General features: G+C 38.0%; 1 protein-coding gene across 3 annotated transcripts in view; it reads left to right on the plus strand.

The window, feature by feature from the left end:
• Positions 1–22,462, plus strand: part of daam2 (dishevelled associated activator of morphogenesis 2) — a 93,784-nt gene that overhangs the window by 26,029 nt on the left and 45,293 nt on the right. For all 3 annotated transcript variants that reach the window (XM_048191948.1, XM_048191947.1, XM_048191949.1), the window contains exons 2-3: positions 12,180–12,411; positions 20,837–20,926. In XM_048191948.1, coding sequence (XP_048047905.1) covers positions 12,244–12,411; positions 20,837–20,926 — 258 coding nt within the window. In that variant the 5' untranslated portion in view covers positions 12,180–12,243. The remainder of the gene's footprint in view (positions 1–12,179; positions 12,412–20,836; positions 20,927–22,462) is intronic.

Raw genomic sequence — 22,462 nt, forward strand, 5'->3', positions numbered from 1 at the left:
ATGCAAGACAAAGCGTGGGTATGCTACAGATTAAAGTGCCGGTGCGTTCGAGCACTGATAAGATCGCGTGGGTGTTTGAATTGAGATTGCGATTTTTTTTTTTATGAATAATCATGCAATTTTATTGCGCTATGTTTTTTGCGCTGAATCGGTTTCGTTTTCGTAGGCTATTGAGTGAATAAATACAGAAATCCCTTCATTTCTATAAAAAAAATCGAACCAATTTGAACTGGAACGCCGTCCCCCCCTTGAAATTCACTCCGGGGACGCCGTCCCCCCGCGTTACCCCCCATTTCCACCCCTGTATCTACCACTATCAACACATTCTATCTCTTTAACCAGAACTATTGTTAGAATCACAACCAAAAACAGCATACTCACTCTCTCAGCTAAAATGAAATTATACTTTTATATAAAACTAAAACCGCTAGTAGATGGCAGCAAATTATTATCTTAATGAGTGAGTCATTGAATCATTCAATCAAACGGTTCATTCAAAATGGCTGGTACATTCAGAGACAAAGCAAGTTAGGGGCATCCTTAGGATGCAAAGATGGGATGCAAGGAAAGAAAATGAGGGCGGATGAATCGAAGAATCTTATTTCAAATTGGAATATTCTTGATCACTTCATCAGCTGCGTTTGAGAGATCTGCCTTTATGTTGTTGAAGTTTGGCTATTTAAGAAATTCGTAATAAATAATAATAAGCAAGATACCCTGTCAAAATATGAGATTAAACTACAATGGTAGACTGTTGATTCAATTCAGTTCAATAACGGTGTCAACAGTGTCAATCAATTATGAAATGACTTCAAAATCAGAAGATAAGTGACATTAATCCAGATCATTTCAGGTCAAGTTTTGTTCTCATCTGATAGTGTCAGTACAGTCAGATCAATAATATTTTCTGAATATTGTTTGTCTTTTAAGCCTCAAATGAGCAAGCCAATGCCGTCAATGGCATGGAACCAAAAGTCCATCAGGGACAGTAGTGGGGGAAAAAAAGAACCTTGGGAGAAACCCGGGGGCCAGTTCTCTTCTGGCATTAAGCGAATTCCTTCATGCATCATGTGTTTTTGTGTAAACACAGCATTACTCTGCAGGTCTGTGTTAAAAATGGAGACCACTGTGTTTGGCATTTTACTCCTTCAGACAGTGAAGCTTGGATGAATTTCCTACTTAAATGTAAATCCATCACATCCTTGACCTCTGACTTCTATAATGCCCTCTGAAGTCTTCATTAAAAGGAGAGAAACATGACAGCTGCATTGTAAACTGCACTGTCAATCTGACTTATTGAAATTTGTAGTCTTCTGTTTTAATCGTAAGGATTCTTGTTAAAGTGAGTGAGTTCACAGTGACCAAAAGCAGATGTAGACATGGTTTTAATTTATGAGAGAGAATGAATGAAACAGGGTTTATCAACATTCTTTGCAGATCCTTGCTTTAGTGGTTTAGCAGAATTGTTTAAAATTTCAGAAAGGCACAATTAGAAGCTCTATTAGCAAATGGCCAGTTGTTTGTCATCTGTGAGAAAACCAAAAAAGGTTATCATTCTTTAAATCTAATTAAAATGTCTATTTTACCCAATAAATGTGTTTTTATGCTTATTACAATACCGTATAACAACGTGATTAATGTTACTCGGTCCAAAGAGCTCAGTCTGACCCATTTAAATTCAACAACAATAATGTCAAGTTTTTTGGATGTAAATTTGAATGTAATCAGGATGTTGGCAGTGATTTATTTAGCTGCAAGTGTATTGAATACAGAATCTGCATCTAAAGCTGCATATCACAAAAAGATGCACTGACACAGCACAGTACACAAGATTTACAATTACACAAATATGAAATTATAAAAAATATTTTGCTGTCATTAACAACATTTAAGGGACCATTCACAAAGCATTATTGCCTCTGTCTTTCTATGCTATGAAGCAGACAACTGTTTGGGCTATGTGTAACAGCTTGGAATAGATTTTTACTGTGAAAGTTTTGAATGCTCGTGTAGTCTTTCTCTTATCTGACGAGAGGAGAGAGAGGAAGTGATTTGGAGAGAATAGAGGAGAGATAGGACGGGTTGGGTTTGACCATCATCTCTGTTGCACGTAGGCACTTAAAGGTCCTCCTTTATAGATGTGAAATACTTTACCTTGAAGACCTTTCTGTAACTCAAACAGTAGATTATTGTGCTGAATACTTTCAATGCAATATAAGTCACTTTGTATAAAAGCTTCTGCCAAATGAATACATGACATGTACATGTGTTTTTCATTGGCTTGAAATATGGTCATCTATCAGTTTTGAAAAATAATCTACATAACTACAGTGTTTAGTTTTAGTAAGGCGGATTTGTACGCACGTTATACTAAAATGTCTCTCTGTATGCATGACAGGCATGTGATTCTGTGAGTCAAAGCAGATGAGATAAATCAACCCATGTTTGCAAGCAGTCAGCCAGTACTTTAGCCTTGTTATTTATGTAATGCCCTCTGTTATTCCATATTCAACTCCCCTCTGCACGCACACACGTGCCCAAAGACACACGCTTTTGACACAGAACAGCAGTCAATGACCTGTATGCTATATTGACCATTGTCCCGTTATGGTCCCATTGTCCCAGATGCCAGCTATGAAGCATCAAAGAAAACGTGTTAGTCACATTCTGAATAAATGTTGGACCAATTATTACACTGTGCTGCTTTCTCAATATCTGGTGTAATGTATCTGAGACGGTTTAACAATAATGTTTTGAAGTGAGCTGCAGTGCCATCTAAGTTATAGATGGCACTGCAATACAATAATGTTTTGAAGTGAGCTGCAGTGCCATCTAAGTTATAAAGTGGCATTTAATCAAATGATGTAGAGAAAATTTGCACAACAAAAACTACAACCTCTTAAAATCTCTTTCAGTGTGTCCAAATACGGAAACATTCCAAAGAGAATTGCTTCGCTTTCTGAAATTTTACAGACTTTAACCAAAACAGCAGAGAAGGCCTAAGTATTTATTGCAGTTTGAAGTGTCAATGCTAAAATATGTAAAACATCTTTCACTTGAGTGCAGTGAAGGGACTCTGCTTGCTATGAATAATATGCTTGGCAGCAGAGGATGTGTCAGTGAATAATATCAAAGAAGAGTAGAAAAACAAGATAAAGAAGATGGGGAGAAGACAACAATACAGATTTTTGTAGTTTCTCAAGTAAAGGCAGGGTAAGTGATTTGCTTCAAAACAATATTTTTGTTAAGCTGGATGAAAGTCTCTTCACATCCCAATAACAATCACTAAGTTAAGTGGTCTAAATGTATTTATATGCATTTCTATCATCAGTGAAATGTGTAGAACCATAAAAAAATGTTCATCCAGTCCCTTGGTCAGAGGGATAGAGTTATACTTGGGGCGGTTTGTGACTTGAATTTATGAATTCCAATGGCAACACTATCAACGCCGAAATGAATCTGCAGCAGTCATTAGATACAGGTCAGAGCTCTTTATGTTATTTACATTTATTTTCATTGTAATGTCATGTGCTTTGAGAGGTAGTTGAACGCTGTCTCTCGTGACACTTTTGTTTGCTCTCTGCTGTACGCATTCATGTGTTTTGGAGGAGGCGTGGCTTTGGAGACGCTCTGAAGGGAGGGTGGGATCTTATGCTTTCGAAGCTAGCTTTGCTATTGCTAGCCTCTCTACAAAAATTACCTATACTACCTTTAATATGAAGTCATAAAATCTACATGCATAATCATTTTGGATGATTTTTTTGAATAATTTGTTTAAATTTAAAATTAAACGCACAGTTGTACTCTCTCTTGTACAACTCGAAACAGATTAGCATGACTCTTCCCATGATGAACACTGGCTGTCGAGTTCATTTGCCATTTTTTTTTAATTAAAACAATGTAAAAACAATGATATCTCTATATAGGTGCAGAAAGTTGATACACCCACAGACACAAATTATACAAGAGCACTGCAAAAGGCATTGCAAAGTGTAATCATCAGTTTCCATTGAAGTAATACTGAAGTGGACTGGGCCCCTCGAGCCATGAGAGGACTAGAGATGAACTTGATTGTGAGATTCTGGGCAGGAAGTGTGATTTACTTATCACACCATCCTCCACTTTGGCGGACATGTAAGAATGCATAATCACCAAGCTACTCCGTTGATAACACTCATGCTGAAGGTCAAAATTAATATACAGATAAACAGACACAGTACATTCACACTGCTGTATAAATAATAAACAAAGTGAACCTTTTCAGTTGAAGAAAAGTTCAGTGCAGTGAACATCACAGCTGTTTTTAAATGTATACACAGAAGTTAAGTAATGAATTTATTTAGTTATAAGTTCAGTTTAGCTGTAGTACAATTTTATGACTTGAAGTAGGCTATGTCCTGATGCTACTGTACTATATTGCTTTACTCAAAAGTAAGTAAGCAAGCAAAGTACTTTTAACGTGTAGCATGTGAATTGGCCCATTTATCTTGTTTATACTTAATTAAAAACTGATCCTCATTTTGTACTCCCATAACATGATACATTTATTCCATTTGGGCTTTATTTGTTGCTGCTCTATTTTTTTCTCAGACACTGGGAGCGAGTGCTATACTGGCTTTGAAGATCAGATGGGGGCCCTCTGGAGAGGGCAACCTCTGATATTATTGCTAAAAACCAGGAGAGAGAGAGCGATAGAAAGAAAATGAAAAGATTCCATTTGGCCACTGTGACAGAGGCGGTTTGGAATGCCAAAGATTCCTTGGAGTTCCCTTGGGTTTATTGTGAGAACATTATGGAATGAATTCTGGGGGAAACGTGCGGGGGAGAGAAGTGTATTTGCATTACATAAGATCCAGGCTGTGTTATAGAAAGAACAAACAATTATGAGTCAGAGAAATGAGGATTATGTGAAGAGAGAGAGGTGTCTATATGTGTATGTAACAGCAGCAGAAGGAAGTAGTTTAACATTGTGCAAAACATATCATCACATTGTTGTTTTTGGTACATTGCTTTGTGGTTGCTGGAGTGTATTCTGGTTGATTGTTTACTGGCTCTAGTGAAAACATTCATAATCAAATGTCTCTATGACATTTTTGTCCCTCAATATGGCTGAGGTCGTCTACGTATGTTTCCCTGGCTCCCTGAATAGGGAATGGGATGTTTCCTTCCATAGGTTCACCAAGCTCTGCGTCTTACCCAATGCAGCATCTTTTGTGCTTTAGCCACAAGCCCTTTGAGTCCCTCATCCTCCTACTACTTAAAAGTTAAGGAGAAATCAACTGCAACACCACAACTTGAGAGCAGAACATAGTGGAAGAACCTTAAGGCAGGCGTACATACTGCGAGTTCTGACACTCCGGAGGTCGTGAGCCATTGCACACGTTACGAGTCAGTTAACCTGATAAACGTGTCAAAGCAGCTGGTACACGGCACGACTACCGCGTGGCGAACCGGCAGCAATCGCATGAGCTTTTGTGCTAAACATGTTGACTGGAGCTTGTTGCTATAGGTTTGGATAGAAAAAAGAAAGAAAATAAAAAAACTAATGTGCAAATGATTTGGTGGAAAGCAGAGAACAGCACATCCATTCCCTTCAACAAAACAACTAGAAAGTGTATTTTGTGTGTTTGTGTGTCAATTTATGTGTCAATTATGTAGGGCTGCAGCCACTGGGCTATAATAATATTCATAGATCTTGCATATGACGTGGTTGTGTATGATTTGGCAATAGGGGGCAGCCTATACACTTGTCAGAATATTTAAAAATTGTTGGGCGCTCGGGAGGTGGTTATAATGTTCTTGGCTCGGCACAAAATTCCTCTCACACAATGCGAGCCGTGACCATACAACGATTTCCATGCGATTTCTCTCTCTCAAGAAAAACAATCGCCTACAAGTTCGTACAACAGCAAAAATCGTACCATATACACAGTGAATTTAGCTACTTTTAAGTTGTTGCCGTGTGTAAAAACGTACAAATTCAATGGAGAATTCAGCCGCCCGATGGAGAAAACTTCATTGCGCTGTTTTTGGGCTACTTTTGTTGAACACACCTTGAACACACCCTCAATCCCGTGTGTACACTCGGCTTTAAAGACATGCTCTATCTTAGTTCACAAAAAGACTTACTGAACCAAGAGCGAAATCCATAGAGGATGCACTCACCAATAAGGCCTGCAAATTACAAATACATTTAAGGAATGTTAAGGCCATCAACCAACTTTACAGTCAGAAATCTCTAAGGGGCTGACTTCAATGGCATAAACGGCGGCCCTGTGAAGCCTTCTAGGACCACAGATAAGCCCCAGGAAGGAACAAAAATCGGACAGAAAGTTCTCATAAATCCTTAAGTAGAGAAATATCTGAAGCAAAAGCACACCTTTTGAGGTGCAAGTTAAAGAAAAGAACTTAAAGTTCTCAACCATCTCATCCCACACATAATTTGGAAGAGAAGTGAATGTCTCCCCAAAGAAACACCCTCAACATGAATGTGTTCACTTTAAGAGTCGCCAAGCCACACCCACTTTTGCTGAGAAACGTTCTTGTTAGGAACTCCAGCACTGGTCCAAACTGCGATTATACTGCATCAGGACACAAACAGATTCCACTTTAGAACATACAAACTTCTATTTGAGGGAGTCCTCACGTTCAAAATGGTCTCCTTCACTCCAGGTGAGAGACCAAAGTCCACTAAAGAGCCTCATTCACAGGCCAAAACCAAAGTTTCCACATACTCGGACAAGGATTCCATACTCTGGTCCAAATATTTGCCTTTACCCTGTCCACAACACACTTAAAGAATAAACATGAATGAACATCTGAAGGTATGTTGAAAAACACAGTACAACTTACTGAAATGTATAATACAGTATCTCTTGTGTAATCGCTCAATCAGTGTTTCAAAGGCGGAAAGACATCAATTAAACGGCTTGTAAACACTGTGTCACGTAGCATTTACCACAGCTTGTTAGTTTGTCAGAAAAATTAACTCTTTTGCTAAATATATACTATATTAGCCTATATATTCAATATATTTTACTTAAATGGTTAGTGATATCTTGATTATTTAATGTATGTTTAAATAAATCTGTCATGCAAATGACGGCCACAATGTAAATGATTATATTTCAACAACGAATTCAACTGTAACGTACCGAAACGTGACTTCAAAACCAAGGTACGAACCGAACCGTCAGTTTTGTGTATATTGTGTATATATTCTTACAACCCTAGTAGGAATATGGAGGTTTCTCTAGTAACACTTTACTTAAAGCCTTTATGTATAATGCATTATAAATGTATTCATAATGTATGTTATAATGCATTATATTTTTTCATAAATAAATAAGTTAAAGGTGCTCTAAGCGATCCTGGGTGGAGTAACTTCCTGTTGACGTTCGAAGTGTTGTCAAACAAAACAGAGGCTAGCTAGACCCTCCCTCCTCCTCCTCCTCCCCCTCCCCTCCATGCTTCCTGAAACAGTCATGAACGTGCATTAAAAATCATTCTTGTCGGTTATTGGCTGGAGCATGTTTATTATGATTCGTGGTCCAGGCTGCACCAGGTAGTTTTTGTTGCCGTTTTTGGAGCTTGTTGCAACTACAGAGACCGCGTTTTTTTAACAGTGTGTTCAGGGGACAGGCAGCTAGCGGATAGTGAGGAGATTTTGCTGTGTGTGACAAAAATGTTTTGGCCTAAAAACGTGTGACCTCGCTTAGAGCACCTTTAAAATGCATTAGAATATTTGCAGATTCCTTGTTACATCTGAAACTGGTTGCTTGTCATGTTTTAATGCATTACTTTCTAAAGGCTTAAAATGAGTATTGTAATGTATTATAACTGGTTACAAATATTCATGAGACCATACAATGCATTATAAGGTTCATTACAAGTCAAAATACTTTTATAATGCATATACATAATGACTTTAAGTAAAGTGTTACCGTTTCTCTTATTGGTATGTTGTTGAGGAAAAGTTGAAAAAGGAAAGGGAAAAAATCTGCCTGACACAGATGCTGCTGATCACACAAGCAAGAAAAAAAATAATGCGCAGTGTGTGTGAGAGGGAAACGCTCCTCCCTCTCTCCTCCACTGACCTACTTCCAGCAGCACACAGGATGATGTTGAAGTAGTCATGAGCTGAATGAGAAATGGCAACAGCCAACAGCCCCCCCCCCACCATCTCTGTCTGACTCCTTCCCTGTCTCTCTTTTATACACCTCTGCTCAAACAGTTTACCATTTACCATTATGTGACTGCTGCTAGAGATGGTATAAGGAGGAGGAGACAGACTACTCGCTGAAAAATGAATGAGAAAAAAAAAAATTCAATATGGAAGCTGGAGAAATGGAAGTCCTGTCTTTCATTTGCAAGAACCAGTCACCTTTTTTGTTTGTCCTAATACTAGTGAGCTGCCTTTCTACTGCATATGTAGGTAGATTCCTTCAAAGGCAGCATTTCAAGTGTAATTAAACCTGATAATGTAACTGGTTTAGAATGTTGGTTTTTCTCACCGCAGAACTATCCTTCCTCACCATCTTCATGAGCATTTGAGACTTGACATAACACTAAATTATTAAAGTTAGATTCTAAATGTATCTCAGTGTTAAAGTTAAAAGTAGTGTTTGTGGTATGTATTTAGAATGTTATTAAGAAAAGGGTTCATATCCTTAAAGTACATTGGCAGTAACACTCTATTAGATGTTTAACATGTTTAGAGACCGATGCTGAGAAACAATATTCAGACTCTGCTTCCTTTAAAATATGCAGATGAAAGCCTTCATAAAGAATTTACTGCTGTTCCATAAAATAAGCATTTATTTGAGAGCTGTGCATGAATGCTTTGAATTTATATAAGCTATAAAGAAATAACTGTATATGGTTATGCGGTAATGTGAATGTCCGATTAGAACTGATGATATATTATTAATGGGCTTAGAGGGAGCTTGATATATATTCCTCAGGGATGGGTATCATAAGGATTTTAATGATTTTGGTTCTGATTTAATCTGAAAGGTGCCCTAGATTCAAAAATTGAATTTTCCTCGGCATAGTTAAATAACAAGAGTTCAGTACATGGAAAAGACATACAGTGAGTTTCAAACTCCATTGTTTCCTCCTTCTTATATAAATCTCATTTGTTTAAAAGACCTCCGAAGAACAGGCGAATCTCAACATAACACTGACTGTTACGTAACAGTCGGGATCATTAATATGTACGCCCCCAATATTTGCATATGCCAGCCCATGTTCCTAACATTATGAAAGGCATTACACAAGGGGCAGAATGTCTGGATCTGTGCACAGCTGAATCAACAGACTAGGTAAGCAAGCAAGGACAGTAGCAAAAAATGGCAGATGGAGCAATAATAACTGACATGATTCATGATAACATGATATTTTTAGTGATTTTTGTAAATTGTCTTTCTAAATGTTTCATTAGCATTTTGCTAATGTACTGTTAAATGTGGTTAAAGTTACCATCGTTTCTTACTGTATTCACTGAGAAAAGAGCCGTCGCTATTTTCATTTTTAAAAACTTGCAGTCTGTATAATGCATAAACACAACTTCATTCTTTATAAATCTCTCCAACAGTGTAGCATTAGCCGTTAGCCACGGAGCACAGCCTCAAACTCATTCAGAATCAAAATAAACACTGTACTTATGCGATTAGACATGCTGCATGACGGACACTTTGTAAAGATCCATTTTGAGGGTTACATTAGCTGTTTGAACTTTTTTTATGTTGTTTAAAGCAAGCACGAGCTCTGTGGGCGGGGAGCACGAGATTTAAAGAGCCACACACCCTGAATCGGCGCATTTCTAATTATGCCCCAAAATAGGCAGTTAAAAAAATGAATTTAAAAAAATCTATGGGGTATTTTGAGCTGAAACTTCACAGACACATTCAGGGGACACCTTAGACTTATATTACATCTTTTAAAAAAAGTTCTAGGGCACCTTTAAAGTTCTGGTTTCTTAATGATTCCCTAACAATATTTTTAAGGTTCAGTCTGATTTCATTAAAAAGAACCATCTCAGATTTTTATAATAATAATAATAATAACAATAATAATAATAATAATTTATTATTATATATTTGTTATTATTGTAAATATTTATTATTATTTTATTATTTTACAAATTATATATAAATAAATGCTGATTGTTTGTTATTGTATGTAACCAGTGACAATCCAGAAGATGAGATTTTAATTGTTTCATTTGTATTATTTAGTGGCAACTAGGGTTGGGACAATACATCGATGCACTGATACAAAGAATATGTAGTGATTCTGGTATTTTCCGATGTATCGCGATCCTCTCTTAAATAGATTCTGAGCTTAGTTTTTAACAGCAGATGGCACTAAATTCACCCATACTCTGCTTGCTTCCAGTTCCTTTACACACACCACTTAAACCTAAAATAATCATGCATAAAGTTTGAAAAGGTTAAAGTGAATTACAAGGATGTTCGCAGTGGGCTGTTTACATTAATCTCACGTCATAAAAGCATTCTGAGGTGCAAGTATATTTAGGTGCAAGTATATTTAACCACGTACATGACTCAGCCGAAAGCACGAGCGCTCTCCAGCACTCTTCTTCGTGAGCATTTGAGTGTGCAGCAGTGCTGCCAATTTAGTGATTTTGTCGCTAGATTTAAGAACTTCCCTGCCCCTTTTGAGACATTTTTAAATGCCTAGTGACAAATCTAGCAACTTCTTGGACAAACCTTATCTAGATTCCATGACTCCCACTGATCTATATTTTTATTAATATATATCAGTGGAGTCGCCAGTATGACGTCATCTAGCGACATTTAGCAAACAATTTTAGCTACTTTAAAGTGAAAGCAATTCGCAACACTGGAGTGCAGTTAAAAACGAGCCTAGAGCGCCATCTGCTGTTAAAACTAAGCTCAGAATTGATTCGAGAGAGAAAATATCAGAATCTATACAAAAATCATTTTTCGAATCGAGAAACGATGTATTGTCCCAGCCCTCTTGGCAAGTGCAACTAGTCATTTTTTTAAGTCCTTCTCACTCATCACATTCAACCTGCAATCTTGACTAAAAAACAAACAAAAAAACATACAGTATACATTTTTTCCATGTTGAAATATTTTGCTGTGTTACTTTAGGTGCAAAGTAGGAAACACTATCTGACTATCTAGTATTCATATTAATAGTATATATTGTTCTGTCTGCATCAGCCTGCTTTGGTTTACATGGTTTTAGCCAATTTGGTCTGGTCTAGATGGTTGATCAGCTCAAGCTGGCCTGGTTTCAACCTGGCAGATCATCTTGGACCAAAAATCCAGCTACCATATTATGTCATACCATGTTGGTTTTTGCAGCAGGGCTTGCACTTGCACTTGCACTTGTCATCTAGTGTTTGAGAAATAATCTGAAATAAACGAGGCTGACACTTTTATTTCCTTGCCACAATTTTTTGGTAAGCTTAATGGAAACCACTACCATTCTGAATATGGTGGACATACTTGTGAGAACAGTGAGTCTAAGAACGCTAGGCTTGTTTCCCTCTTGTGTTTTCTCCGTTCCGGTGAGTGTGATGGGTACGGCCACCTCTTATGGCAATTACTCATGCCCTCCCTTGCCTTCCTTCTCTTTTACCATTGGTGATCATTGTAGCCTGGAAACAGAGAGGTCTTTGTAGCGCCCTGGGGGTTATGCCAGCACATCCAGAGAGGTGCCAGGAGGTTCCATTCACTGTGCCCACATGCTCCGAAGAAGCGTTGGAGAGGGATAAGGGTTGTTGCTTTTCAGAGTCCAAGCTCCTTCATGGCCACTCCACACAGCTGAAGGGTTTTAGCCTCTAGAATAACAGTCTCTGTCTTTCATTGATGTTCACATTCTGATGTTGACCAATTAAAGTTGTTGGACTGCTGTGAAACTGCTTTAGATTTAACATCAGTGAGGTACATCAATGCAGGGAAGACCATATCGGGCAGTATGGAGGGCTTTCTCAACTCTCAACATGACGCTTTAACTTTGCTTGTTGTTTTTGGGTTTCATTTCTGTGGCTCAACCCTGGACACATTTATTCAGTTTCTTGATTTTTGTCTTAATGTTTTTCAATTTATTTGTGGCCTAATAGTTACCTTGTCGCCTTGTGTGGTCTTTATTAAATTCTGATTGCCTCTTTCTTTCTCTTTCAGATCATGCCCCCTAGATAGCAGACTCTTCGCCTCTCTGGTTGTCGGCTCCTCCTGATCGGAGAGGATGCCTCCCCGGAAGCGCACACGGCCCGCCCTGGGCTTCCTGTGCTGCTTCAGCAGCAGTGAACCCCCTGAGATCAACCTGAAAGACAGTGTCCCCCTGCAGCTGCTGGAGTTCAGTGCCCCCATGCCCCCAGAGGAAGAACTGCATGCCCGCTTCTCTGAATTGGTGGTTAGTATCTGCTGACTAGTCTGGTGGTCATGGTTTATACCATGAAATCTGTTTAATTTACTTCTAGATTCATTCAGGGAATCCATAATGTAACACATAAGTGATATTTGAGAGGCTAACAGGGTGCAATCTGTCTCAGTGACTTTGCATAGTTTCCTAAAATTTATGATCAGCTTTTGTACTACAAGTGTTCCAAGCTGATGTTAGAAATTGGATGCTGACTTGCATTATTGAGGTTCGGGCAATCTTACTAGTTCAGTGAAGCAAATTCAATACTGATCTCCGCTGCTGCCAAACAGCAGTGGTTTGGAGCATCCTGAATAATACAGTTTGACGAACAAAGTAGGGCTTGTAATCTTTAAATGACTTAAAGGTCCCGTTCTTCGTGATCCCATGTTTCAAACTTTAGTTAGTGTGTAATGTTGTTGTTGAGTATAAATAAAATCTGTAAAATTATAAAGCTCAAAGTTCAATGCCAAGCTTGATATTTTATTTAACAGAAGTCGCCTACATCGAAGGGCCAGTTTGGACTACATCCCTCTACTTTTAATGACGTCACTAAAACAGTTTTTTGACTAATCTCCACCCACAGGAATACACAAGAGTTGCGTTTGTAGAGTGTGTTTGTCGCCATGTCGTTGAAACGCTGTTATTTTCATCCCGCAGTCCAATCACCGGGTCTGATTCCGGCTCAAATTGATAGGGTAAAATCAAAGACATGTTTACAGTAACACTGAGCGCGTGCATCTCCACGTTATGGTAAGAGGCGTGACCTTTCCGGGCAAGGAACGCTAAGCTGCTGTCGAATCACAACACAGGAACCGCTGGCACAATCAGAACTCGTTACGTATTTCTGAAGGAGGGACTTCATAGAACAAGGAAGTCATCAGCCCGTTTTTATGACAGTGGAAATAGCGGTATACAGATAAGTAAATTATGTGAAAAATACTGTGTTTTTTTTTACACGCGAAACATGAACACATGTTATATTGCACACTATAAACACAATCAAAGCTTCAAAAAACCACGAAAAACGGGACCTTTAAATGTCCAGTTAAAGGGATAGTCCACCCTAAAATTAAGTTATAATTTACTCACCTGGTGTTGTTCTAATGCCGTATGCCATTCTTTCTTTTATGAACCACAAAAGGAGAATTTTTATTTAAAAAATGTCCCGTTGTGCTCATCCATATAATGGCAGTTTATAGCAACCAACATCAAGCTTTTTAAAAAAGACGCAAAAGCATCAGTAAATGGGTGAGTAAATGGTGACTTAATTTTCATTTTAGGGTGAACTATCCCTTTAAGACAAAACTTGTTGTGAGTTGCGAGAATAATTAATTTTCTTTTTCTGTCTGTCTCTCTTTTTCTGTCTGGATCTTTTTCTGTCTTTCTCCACCCTGTATTTGAGCTAAAAACAGATTGTGGAAAGGAAAAATGAATAAATAAAGCAGCTCATCATTTGGAGTCAAAACATGCCTAACATATGGGAGTTGTTAGGTAAATCACAGCAGCCTTGTGCTTGATACTGAAGGAAAAAAAAAAAATATAATAAAATGGATTTAACTGAAAAATGACATTCCATTCTTTCACTATGGATTACCCCTATCTATTTAAACAAACAAAAAAACAAACAAACTGGCCCTTGGTACTGCTCTGCCAAACATTTAAATGGCTGCACCGCATGTGGAGCAAGACTTGTCCATTTTTTTCTGCAAAGACCAAACAAATACCCAAGTGACAATGTTTTCCATAAATGAGAAATATGTCAAAACATGCACTTGTTACAGTAATGTGATAAATATTCTCTCACAGGAATCTGGAAGAAACCTGACAGAACTAGGTCACTGTTGACAGGATTAACAGTTTTTTGGAATATGATATGAGTTTGATACTTGCAAACAGAGGCCACATTCTCCGCTCTGTGATGAAGACACAGACGTGCACAGACATGAATGTATTTTGGTTTATATTTAATATATAAACCTGTAGAGTTGCAGATTGGTGGTAATATAAATAGGCAGCGGCTATTTACACTGAGTGCAAATACAGTTAGATGCTATTTACACTAAATGAAAAATAGCAGTATTTTCTTTGCACTAAGTGTAAATAGTAGTTAAATGCTATTTACACTTGGTTCAAATAGTGGTAGATTCTGTTTGCATCTCAGTGTAATGAAGCCCTCCTCTACACCTACTCCTAACCCTACCCGTTAAACACTTTATTTCCACTACTAAATACCCCTTAGGCACTTCATATCCACTTTTCGAAAATGTTTCTCAAATTACTCTGGTTCTGCTCTTGTTATCAGCAGGATTTCTTTAGTAATTTTGTCTGGCTCAATCAGACAATTGTGGGCAGAGTTATTGGAAAGTTACTTTTTGAATTTACATCATTTCAGATGTTCCTTCTATTCAATTTAATTACTGGCAAAAAAAAAAAAAAACTCTCCCACCCTATAACAGTAATGTAGCTGCAACATGAAAGTTTTGCCTCTCTATTGCCATCTCTGTTTAAAACATAAAATTGCAAGTTACTTGCAGAGTCATTATTTTTTTACATGGGTTGTGCTTTGACACTGCTTCTCTGTGCAATGAATGTGTGGTCACCACATCAGAACGGATCTGTCATTGTACATCAACATAAGAATAAGTAGTACAACCTACTACTAAGTAACATATATGCTTTTTTGTGTAGGATCAAATGAAAATGTAAATGTTTTCAAATAAATCATGTTACTGACGTTTAGATCTAAGGATTGCTCAATCATCTCACGTCTCACCAGATCACATATTGTAAATTAGCTAGAAATTGTTCAGCAGAAAAAAACCATCTTTGCATGAGTATTCAAACCCTTTGAAGCTCGGAGTTGTCGCCACCTCTCGAAAGCCATGCCGATATTAACTGTATTCTCATTTTAGCATGGGCTCTTTCGCATTCCCTTTTTGACTGCATGCTCTTCACAGTTTGAGATTTCTTGGTTTTGTCAACAGGTGATTCCCCGGATGTCAGCGATTAATTGCCACTTAGACCTTTCTAGATTAAAAGCAGCCATCTAGATTTTTAAATTCAAAGCAACTGCATCCTCAGCATACACCATATAGTAGCCGGGTCTTCTTCTTTCTGTTTATGGACATGTCGTGATCATATAACCTAAAGATAAATAACCTCGAACTGACATTTCCTGTGAAATTGGACCCGACAGCTCAAATTATAAATCAATTTTATAAGCTTACCGTTGCGAATCGGGGTAAGGTAGGGAGACAGTTTTGAACATTGATCACTGTCTTTTGTACTTGCTCAACAGATTATTGTTAATTCTTAACCAAAAAGATTTAATCATCTAAATGGTAAACACAGCTGACTTGTATATCTGTTGTCTTAACTACATTTTCTCAATAGATCTCTAGTCTGAGGAACTGAGAGCTATTTGCCACAGAACCAGGTTTGAAAAGAAGAAAATCGTCCAACTGTTAACAGCTTTGGTCAATTCAATCAGTCATTGTCTCTGACTGCACGCATGCCTGTAGAGTAAATGTGTAAGCAACCCTTCCATGCAGTTATAAGCTGTAAATGAGACTAGAGTAATTAGCTTCTTCTGATTGATTGTTTCATGATGGTGATAGATCATATGACAGGGTTGAGTGGATGCAATCAATCAACAACGCGTGCAACACAAAACCTCACAACAGTTTGCAGTTGTGTAATTTTGTTTTTCTTGAGATGTGGATGTATGCGTTCAGGAAAATGTGATAATCATAAAGTTTTACTCTCCAGCTAAATGGCTCACACTTTTAGATACAGCAGCCTCTTTGCAAAAACATGGAGTTTATCAGAAAGTTGTATGTTGTGGTTGTATCTTGTATCTGTTTGTGTTTGTGGGGGTTCTGTGTTTGGTATAGTGACTTGTGTTTGAGTGTTCTGTGCTTGTGTGCATGTGTGTTTATTCACTCATGTATATGCGTGTTTACTTTTAAAGGTTTTGGCTTTTTTTGTGAAATGGGCATGTGGACCAGCTGTAGTAATGAGCTGAGAAATGAATGGAAGATGAGTGTGTCCCTGCCATAAGAGAAAAAGAGAAACATAGAAAGTCAAAAACTGTCATTATATGTTTAGTCTAAAAAGGCTGTCAATAACAGGATGTAGTTAGTAACTTGGTAAGTGCATTAATATAGAATTCAACTGATGTGCCGTCAATTAAAGGGATACTTCTTCACTGGCAAAATGGGCCTTCAATAAAACTTGGGTGCCTATGTAGTAGAAAGGCAGGGGAAAAAAAGAAAAACAAGAAATCAGTGCTTCCTGACTGGAGAGAACAGAAAAACTGTTGTCTTCCCTTTCACCAAATACTTAAGGAAAAACTTCAACACTCATAGTGCACTGGGCATTTTGCCATCCAAGGCCTGTTCCACCAGTCTGCTATGGTTACACTTACCAGAGTCAAATACATGCTTTAGTAGGAAATACTTCTTAGCAAACTTCTAGTCATAACGTGAGTTCAACAGGAGTGAGTTACTTTCGGTTTCTAGTGATGGATCTAGTGCATTGTAGGCAGTGGCTAAAGGCTGCAAAGAATTGTATGAATACGGAAAGAATGCAACAATGGAAAATCTAAAAAACCTCTGTGTTCGTAGTCATCCAGTTTGAAATGTTGACTACAAACACAGAGTTTATGCATATGCCTAACTGTTCTTTTGATAATCCTTTGTCGATCAGACTGTCTGTGGGCAATGAACAAAAATGCTAAAGTATAATCTGTAGTTTTCATCAAAGCCCTGGAGCTGTAAAAAATCAAGTTTTTCTCAGTCCAGGCAACACACAGAACGAGTCAACTTTGTTTATTTACATACAATATCGATATATACAAAGTGGGTGGAAAATCGGCTAAGTTACACTTTAAGGCATTCAAGCCCTATTTAAAATGCCTGAATGCCCAAGCAGATGCAATTTTGTTTGTTGTTTTTCCAGAACTATCAATTTTTGCAATTATTTTTAGCCTACTGGTCTTAGCCTACTGATTTTTAGTGGATGTATGAAGTCAGTTCACACAGTCCTATAGGAGCCACAAGTGTAGGTTATAACATTGACCAAGAGCATGTTCCACAAGACACTTAATTTAAATGAACCTTTATTGTTATGATGTTTTGTTACACAATGCTTAGGATACCGTAAATCACAGCAGTTTTTGTAAGATTTTGATTGGCCGAGCAGCATTCCGAGACTTTTGTATCATTCCGCTTGTCTGTTGTGGCGTTCCAGACAGGATGCTAGTCTGTGTGTTATGAAAGAGTCACTGATTTGGTCAAAAACACGTTAATAAAACACACCTACTGTGTGTTGCTCAGAGACATGCTTCAGTTGATCCTGCTTTGGTTTTGTTGGGAAAAATAGTCATGTAATATCACATTTATGCTGTTTATGTTGATGGTCCGAATATCAGCACGATCACATTACCCGTGGCCACCTGCCGCCGGGCGAATCACAGCCGTTCTGTTATTCGGAACAACAGAGCTCTTATTAATATTGCAATATTGCTTAGTTAAATCTTGCATACACAGCCTTCGCAGATGACAGATTAGACAGTTTTTTTCAAATAAATAATGAGTGAAGATTACAGAATTACATGACATCATTATGGTACAGCCCTTTCCCTTCTTTCGGCTGCCCAGCCTTCCTGGAGTGGAGAGGTCAGAGATGTGTTTCTTCCTCATTTCCGTGGCTGAGAGCTCTGGGTGTGGTGAGATCGGCCAATGAGCTTCCTGGCTACTGCTGCCACCTCAATGTCCTCAGTCAACCTTTCTGTCCTCGCACCGTGACTCAGCTGATTAGATCTGGATAAGGGAGTGGGCCAGTAGAGGAAATGTGTGACAAATTAGGTTTGGTATGGGCTGTCATGGTAAGAGATTGTTACTTGAGGTGAGACCCATCCTTAATTGAGTATTAATTTAATGGCAAAAATTGCATATTATTGAGGGTGTTTCAGTTGGAATTACACATCTTTTAGAGCCCTTATAGGAATAATGTACCCAAAAATACCAAAATTCATCTTCACTATCCCTTGTGTTGTTCAAACCCTGTATCTCTGACTATTCTTCAATGAAATACAATGAATATATATATATATATATATATATCTTTTTTTAATTCCACTTTCATAATGTGGAACTAGGGCTGTTGACCTTCTAAGGACACTGAAAATTTCTCTCTTCATCGTAGCCTGCAAATATCATTATATTAAAATATAATACAGATTGAATTATAGTTTTGTTTTCAAAAATGTGACAAAGAATTAGGTTTAACATCATTAACATCAGGCCTGCTTTTATGGTACATTTTACTCTACGTTTTCATATTCATATTTATTGTTGTTCTTTCTGTTTATGATGCATGATGCTCTCTGCTTGGTCACTGCTGGCTGAAACAGATTCCTGTCAGTCCTCTGTGGGCCACATATGACTTCCTTCCATTTTGACCATCTCTAAATCTTTCCCTCACTAAGTCTTTCCTGCACCTCCCTCATTTTAACTCTGCCCTTTTTCTTGTTCCTTCTCTCACTATTACTGTATGTCCATGGCTCTATAGAGAAGGACTGTGAATTGAATTGTCAGTGCCTTTTAAACACAATTCCTTAAACATAATCTAGAGTTCTAGTGGAAAAATAAAATGAATTGAATGATAGAATTATATTTATCTTGCAGTAAGTGTAATTATTAACAATACATCACACTTTCAGTATAAATGTCATGACAATTCACAGAGTGTTTGGCATGGTAATGGATATGACAATATTAATATGTTAGGTCTTGGCAGACTAGATCTGTTAAGGCCTGTACACACCGGGACAAATATCGCATGTATCGAATACAAATATCGCACATTTTTCGAGACGTTTTTGTGTTCATACCCAAGCAATTTTCACTGGCGATGCGCAGAGTGAAAGTGCACATTCACTCCCTGACAGTATGTGGCGCTTGAGCTTAACGGTAGTGCAAATAAACATATTTATGATATTAATAAAGATAAAGAAGATAAAAATGCAGATATTAAATGGAATATATATGACATATGAGAGATGGTAGTCAGAAACGGTAGTGAAAGTAAACATTTATGAAATGGACATTCTCAACTATATTTCTTGACTGTAAAAGAAAAAAAAACAGTAAAACAGTAAAGATACAGAAATAATACACATCTATTGGTGTGGCCAAGAAGTGGCAGAGCATCCATGGCGTGCGTCTCAATCAGCTCCCTAGTTCACTAGTCAGGGCACTGATCAGGGAGTCGGCCACATTCATTTAAATGGTATACTGATACACGACCTAGGAAGGGAGCTGAATGAGACGCAGGGATAGTTTGTAGGGGTCTTCCTCGTCTACTTACTTTCTCTTCGTCATTTTGGTATCACTGTGTGCTCGGCAAGACCGTTTTGTGCTTGAGCGCCAGCAAGTCGTGTTTTACTGTAACTTCAGCATCTCCAGGCACGTGAACAAAAGCACCACTCTCATTGGTCGGCCAGTTTTTAACGCGGCGCGTCAAACCCAAAAAACGAACCCGAGGCTTTTTTTTAAAAAATGACGCTTTTACGCCTGCCGTTTTTCGTGTCGTGTGCACACTCACATTGGCGCCCTTTGTTTAATCACGAGGCGTCGGCGATAATCGCGCGTGATATTCGTCTCGGTGTGTACAGGCCTTTACGCTGCTACTGCTGTATTTGCTGCTGCAGAGCATGTATGGGACTTGCTGCTGCCAATACATACACAACACGCTGCTGTGAGCAAGTAAGACATACTGCTGCTGTACATCTATACAGGTGGAGCTGGGGGAGGTGGAGGGTTTCTGAAAGCATGCTGCAAACTGCTACGTAGATGCTGAGCTGCAAGCTCATTGGCTACTGATACAGCAGGAACCAATCAGCTATGCCCTAGAGAATGATGTGATTGCATGCAGATTGAATAAAGGACGTATGAGCCTGTGCCATCTAGAGTTTCATGACAGAACTTTGTATTTATTTTAAAATGTTACCAGAAAATGGATGAGATGGACATTTTGTGGTATTTCATTGAAAACTTTTTTTTTTTTTTGATGGAATTACTGGGGAAAGTTAAACTAATGATCTATGATGGATTGGATTTTGGATTGAATTGTATTGGATTGGAAATAACTGGAAATCTATGGCAAGTGACATGAGCACTTACCATAAGGTTTGTTACAGTATGCAAAGTTGAGGTTTTTACATGCTTTGTATTCATCTCACTCTCACACACTAGACATACCTGAACATGCTACAAATACACATGAACTACACAATGACTACAAAACACGCACAGAGACAAATTATTGGGGCTGGTATTATATCTTTTCACTATGCTTTTAAGATATATAATGTTAAGTGTGGCTCAGTTGTCATGTTCTCTCCTTTCCTCAGGATGAATTGGATCTCACAGACAAGAACAGGGAAGCCATGTTTGCTTTGCCTGCAGAGAAGAAATGGCAAATCTATTGCAGCAAGAAGAAGGTGAGTCCTTTACAACATAATTAATAATTTAAGGTTTTCTTCAGCAGTTTGCTAACATGACTAAATGGCTACTAGTCACTGACTATAGAATGGTTTAGCATGTTTTGTAAACATTTCATTGTGAGACGAAGCCTTTGAAATAGATGAAAACTACAGCTTCTTTGAATCCTCTGGCCAAAACGTCTACCTCACTTATCACACACACAGCCCCTCCCTTCCTCCTCAGAACACCATCCTTTTGAAACCCATGTCTGTGGTCAGCCACTTTCAGGATATTACTCCCTTTCTCCCTGATTACAGAGAGAGAGAAGGCAATGACTGCTTTCAGAAGCCTCAGTGGAATACAGATTTAAATGAGCTGGCTTTAGCCATTTCCACTTTATGTTTATATGGAAGTGCTATTGTTTTGAAAGGGCCTGCGGAGTGAACGACAACCACTGTAGCTCCGGTCTGGCGATGTTGTCTTCGTTGACTGTTACAGTTTAGTTTCCATTGTATCTACAAAGCCTTGTAGAAAGTTTGGATCCATGCTTGCACCTGGAGCTCTGGCCACTTGGCCTGGGATTGGGAGGTGGAATTACTGGTAAAGTGGGGTGTGGCTATGTCAGGACTTTCTGGAACAAAGTTGTCAGCAGTTGATGTTCTCTCAATGCTGCTGCGCTCAAAAATGACTTCCCCTCAGAGCTAAAAGTTAGAAAAGAGGGAAACAAACCGAATCCAGGAAACAGGAACCAGAACCAAGCAACAGACGTCTTGGAAAACAAGTTGTGAGATCAAACAAAAAGCTCATTCATGTCTGCAGCAATGGAGAATTGCCATAGAAGCCCACCACATGGCCTGCTTAAAATGCACAGCAATGTAAATGGAACAAGCAAGGCTGTGTATTTAGAGTAAGCACTCAAAAAAGAGATTTGAAAGAAACAAGATGGGATAGAGACGTCAAAGCAATTCTTCTGAGGTTCACTGCACTTAAAAACTATCAAGTAAATGTCTGTACACACTTAAAACATTTCCTTTTATATTTACACAGTTACTGGCAGCAGAGATGCCAGTAAGTTGCTGTATTTTTGGTTTACAGTAATTGTACTGTAATGCAATTTACAGTATACAGAACAGTTCTATATAACTGTATTTTATAATTTGGTCTGTTATACTGTATTTTATTATGCTGTATTGTACTGAAATATCTATATTGATACATTACTGGTAAATATTACTAATTATAATAATCACTAATAATGATAATATTATACAGTATATTATAATTATAGTTAGTATATTATATAAATCTATAGTTTAATACTATTATACTTCAGAAAAACATTACAAATCCAAAGGCAATCTAAACGGTGTTCTTGTTGAAACTATTTTTATTCAATCAATTCATTTAAACTTTTAAAAACATTTTTAAATATTTTGGTACTGTGTTTGTTACTTAGGGTACAGTGCATCAGCAATTTACAGACATAAAAGCCTTTTAAGTGTGCAGGAATATATATGAAACAAAAACACGCAAGAGTGGGGGATTTAAGGACT

The sequence above is a fragment of the Megalobrama amblycephala genome, linkage group LG5 (assembly GCF_018812025.1).
Source record: "Megalobrama amblycephala isolate DHTTF-2021 linkage group LG5, ASM1881202v1, whole genome shotgun sequence".
Classification (NCBI taxonomy): domain Eukaryota; kingdom Metazoa; phylum Chordata; class Actinopteri; order Cypriniformes; family Xenocyprididae; genus Megalobrama; species Megalobrama amblycephala.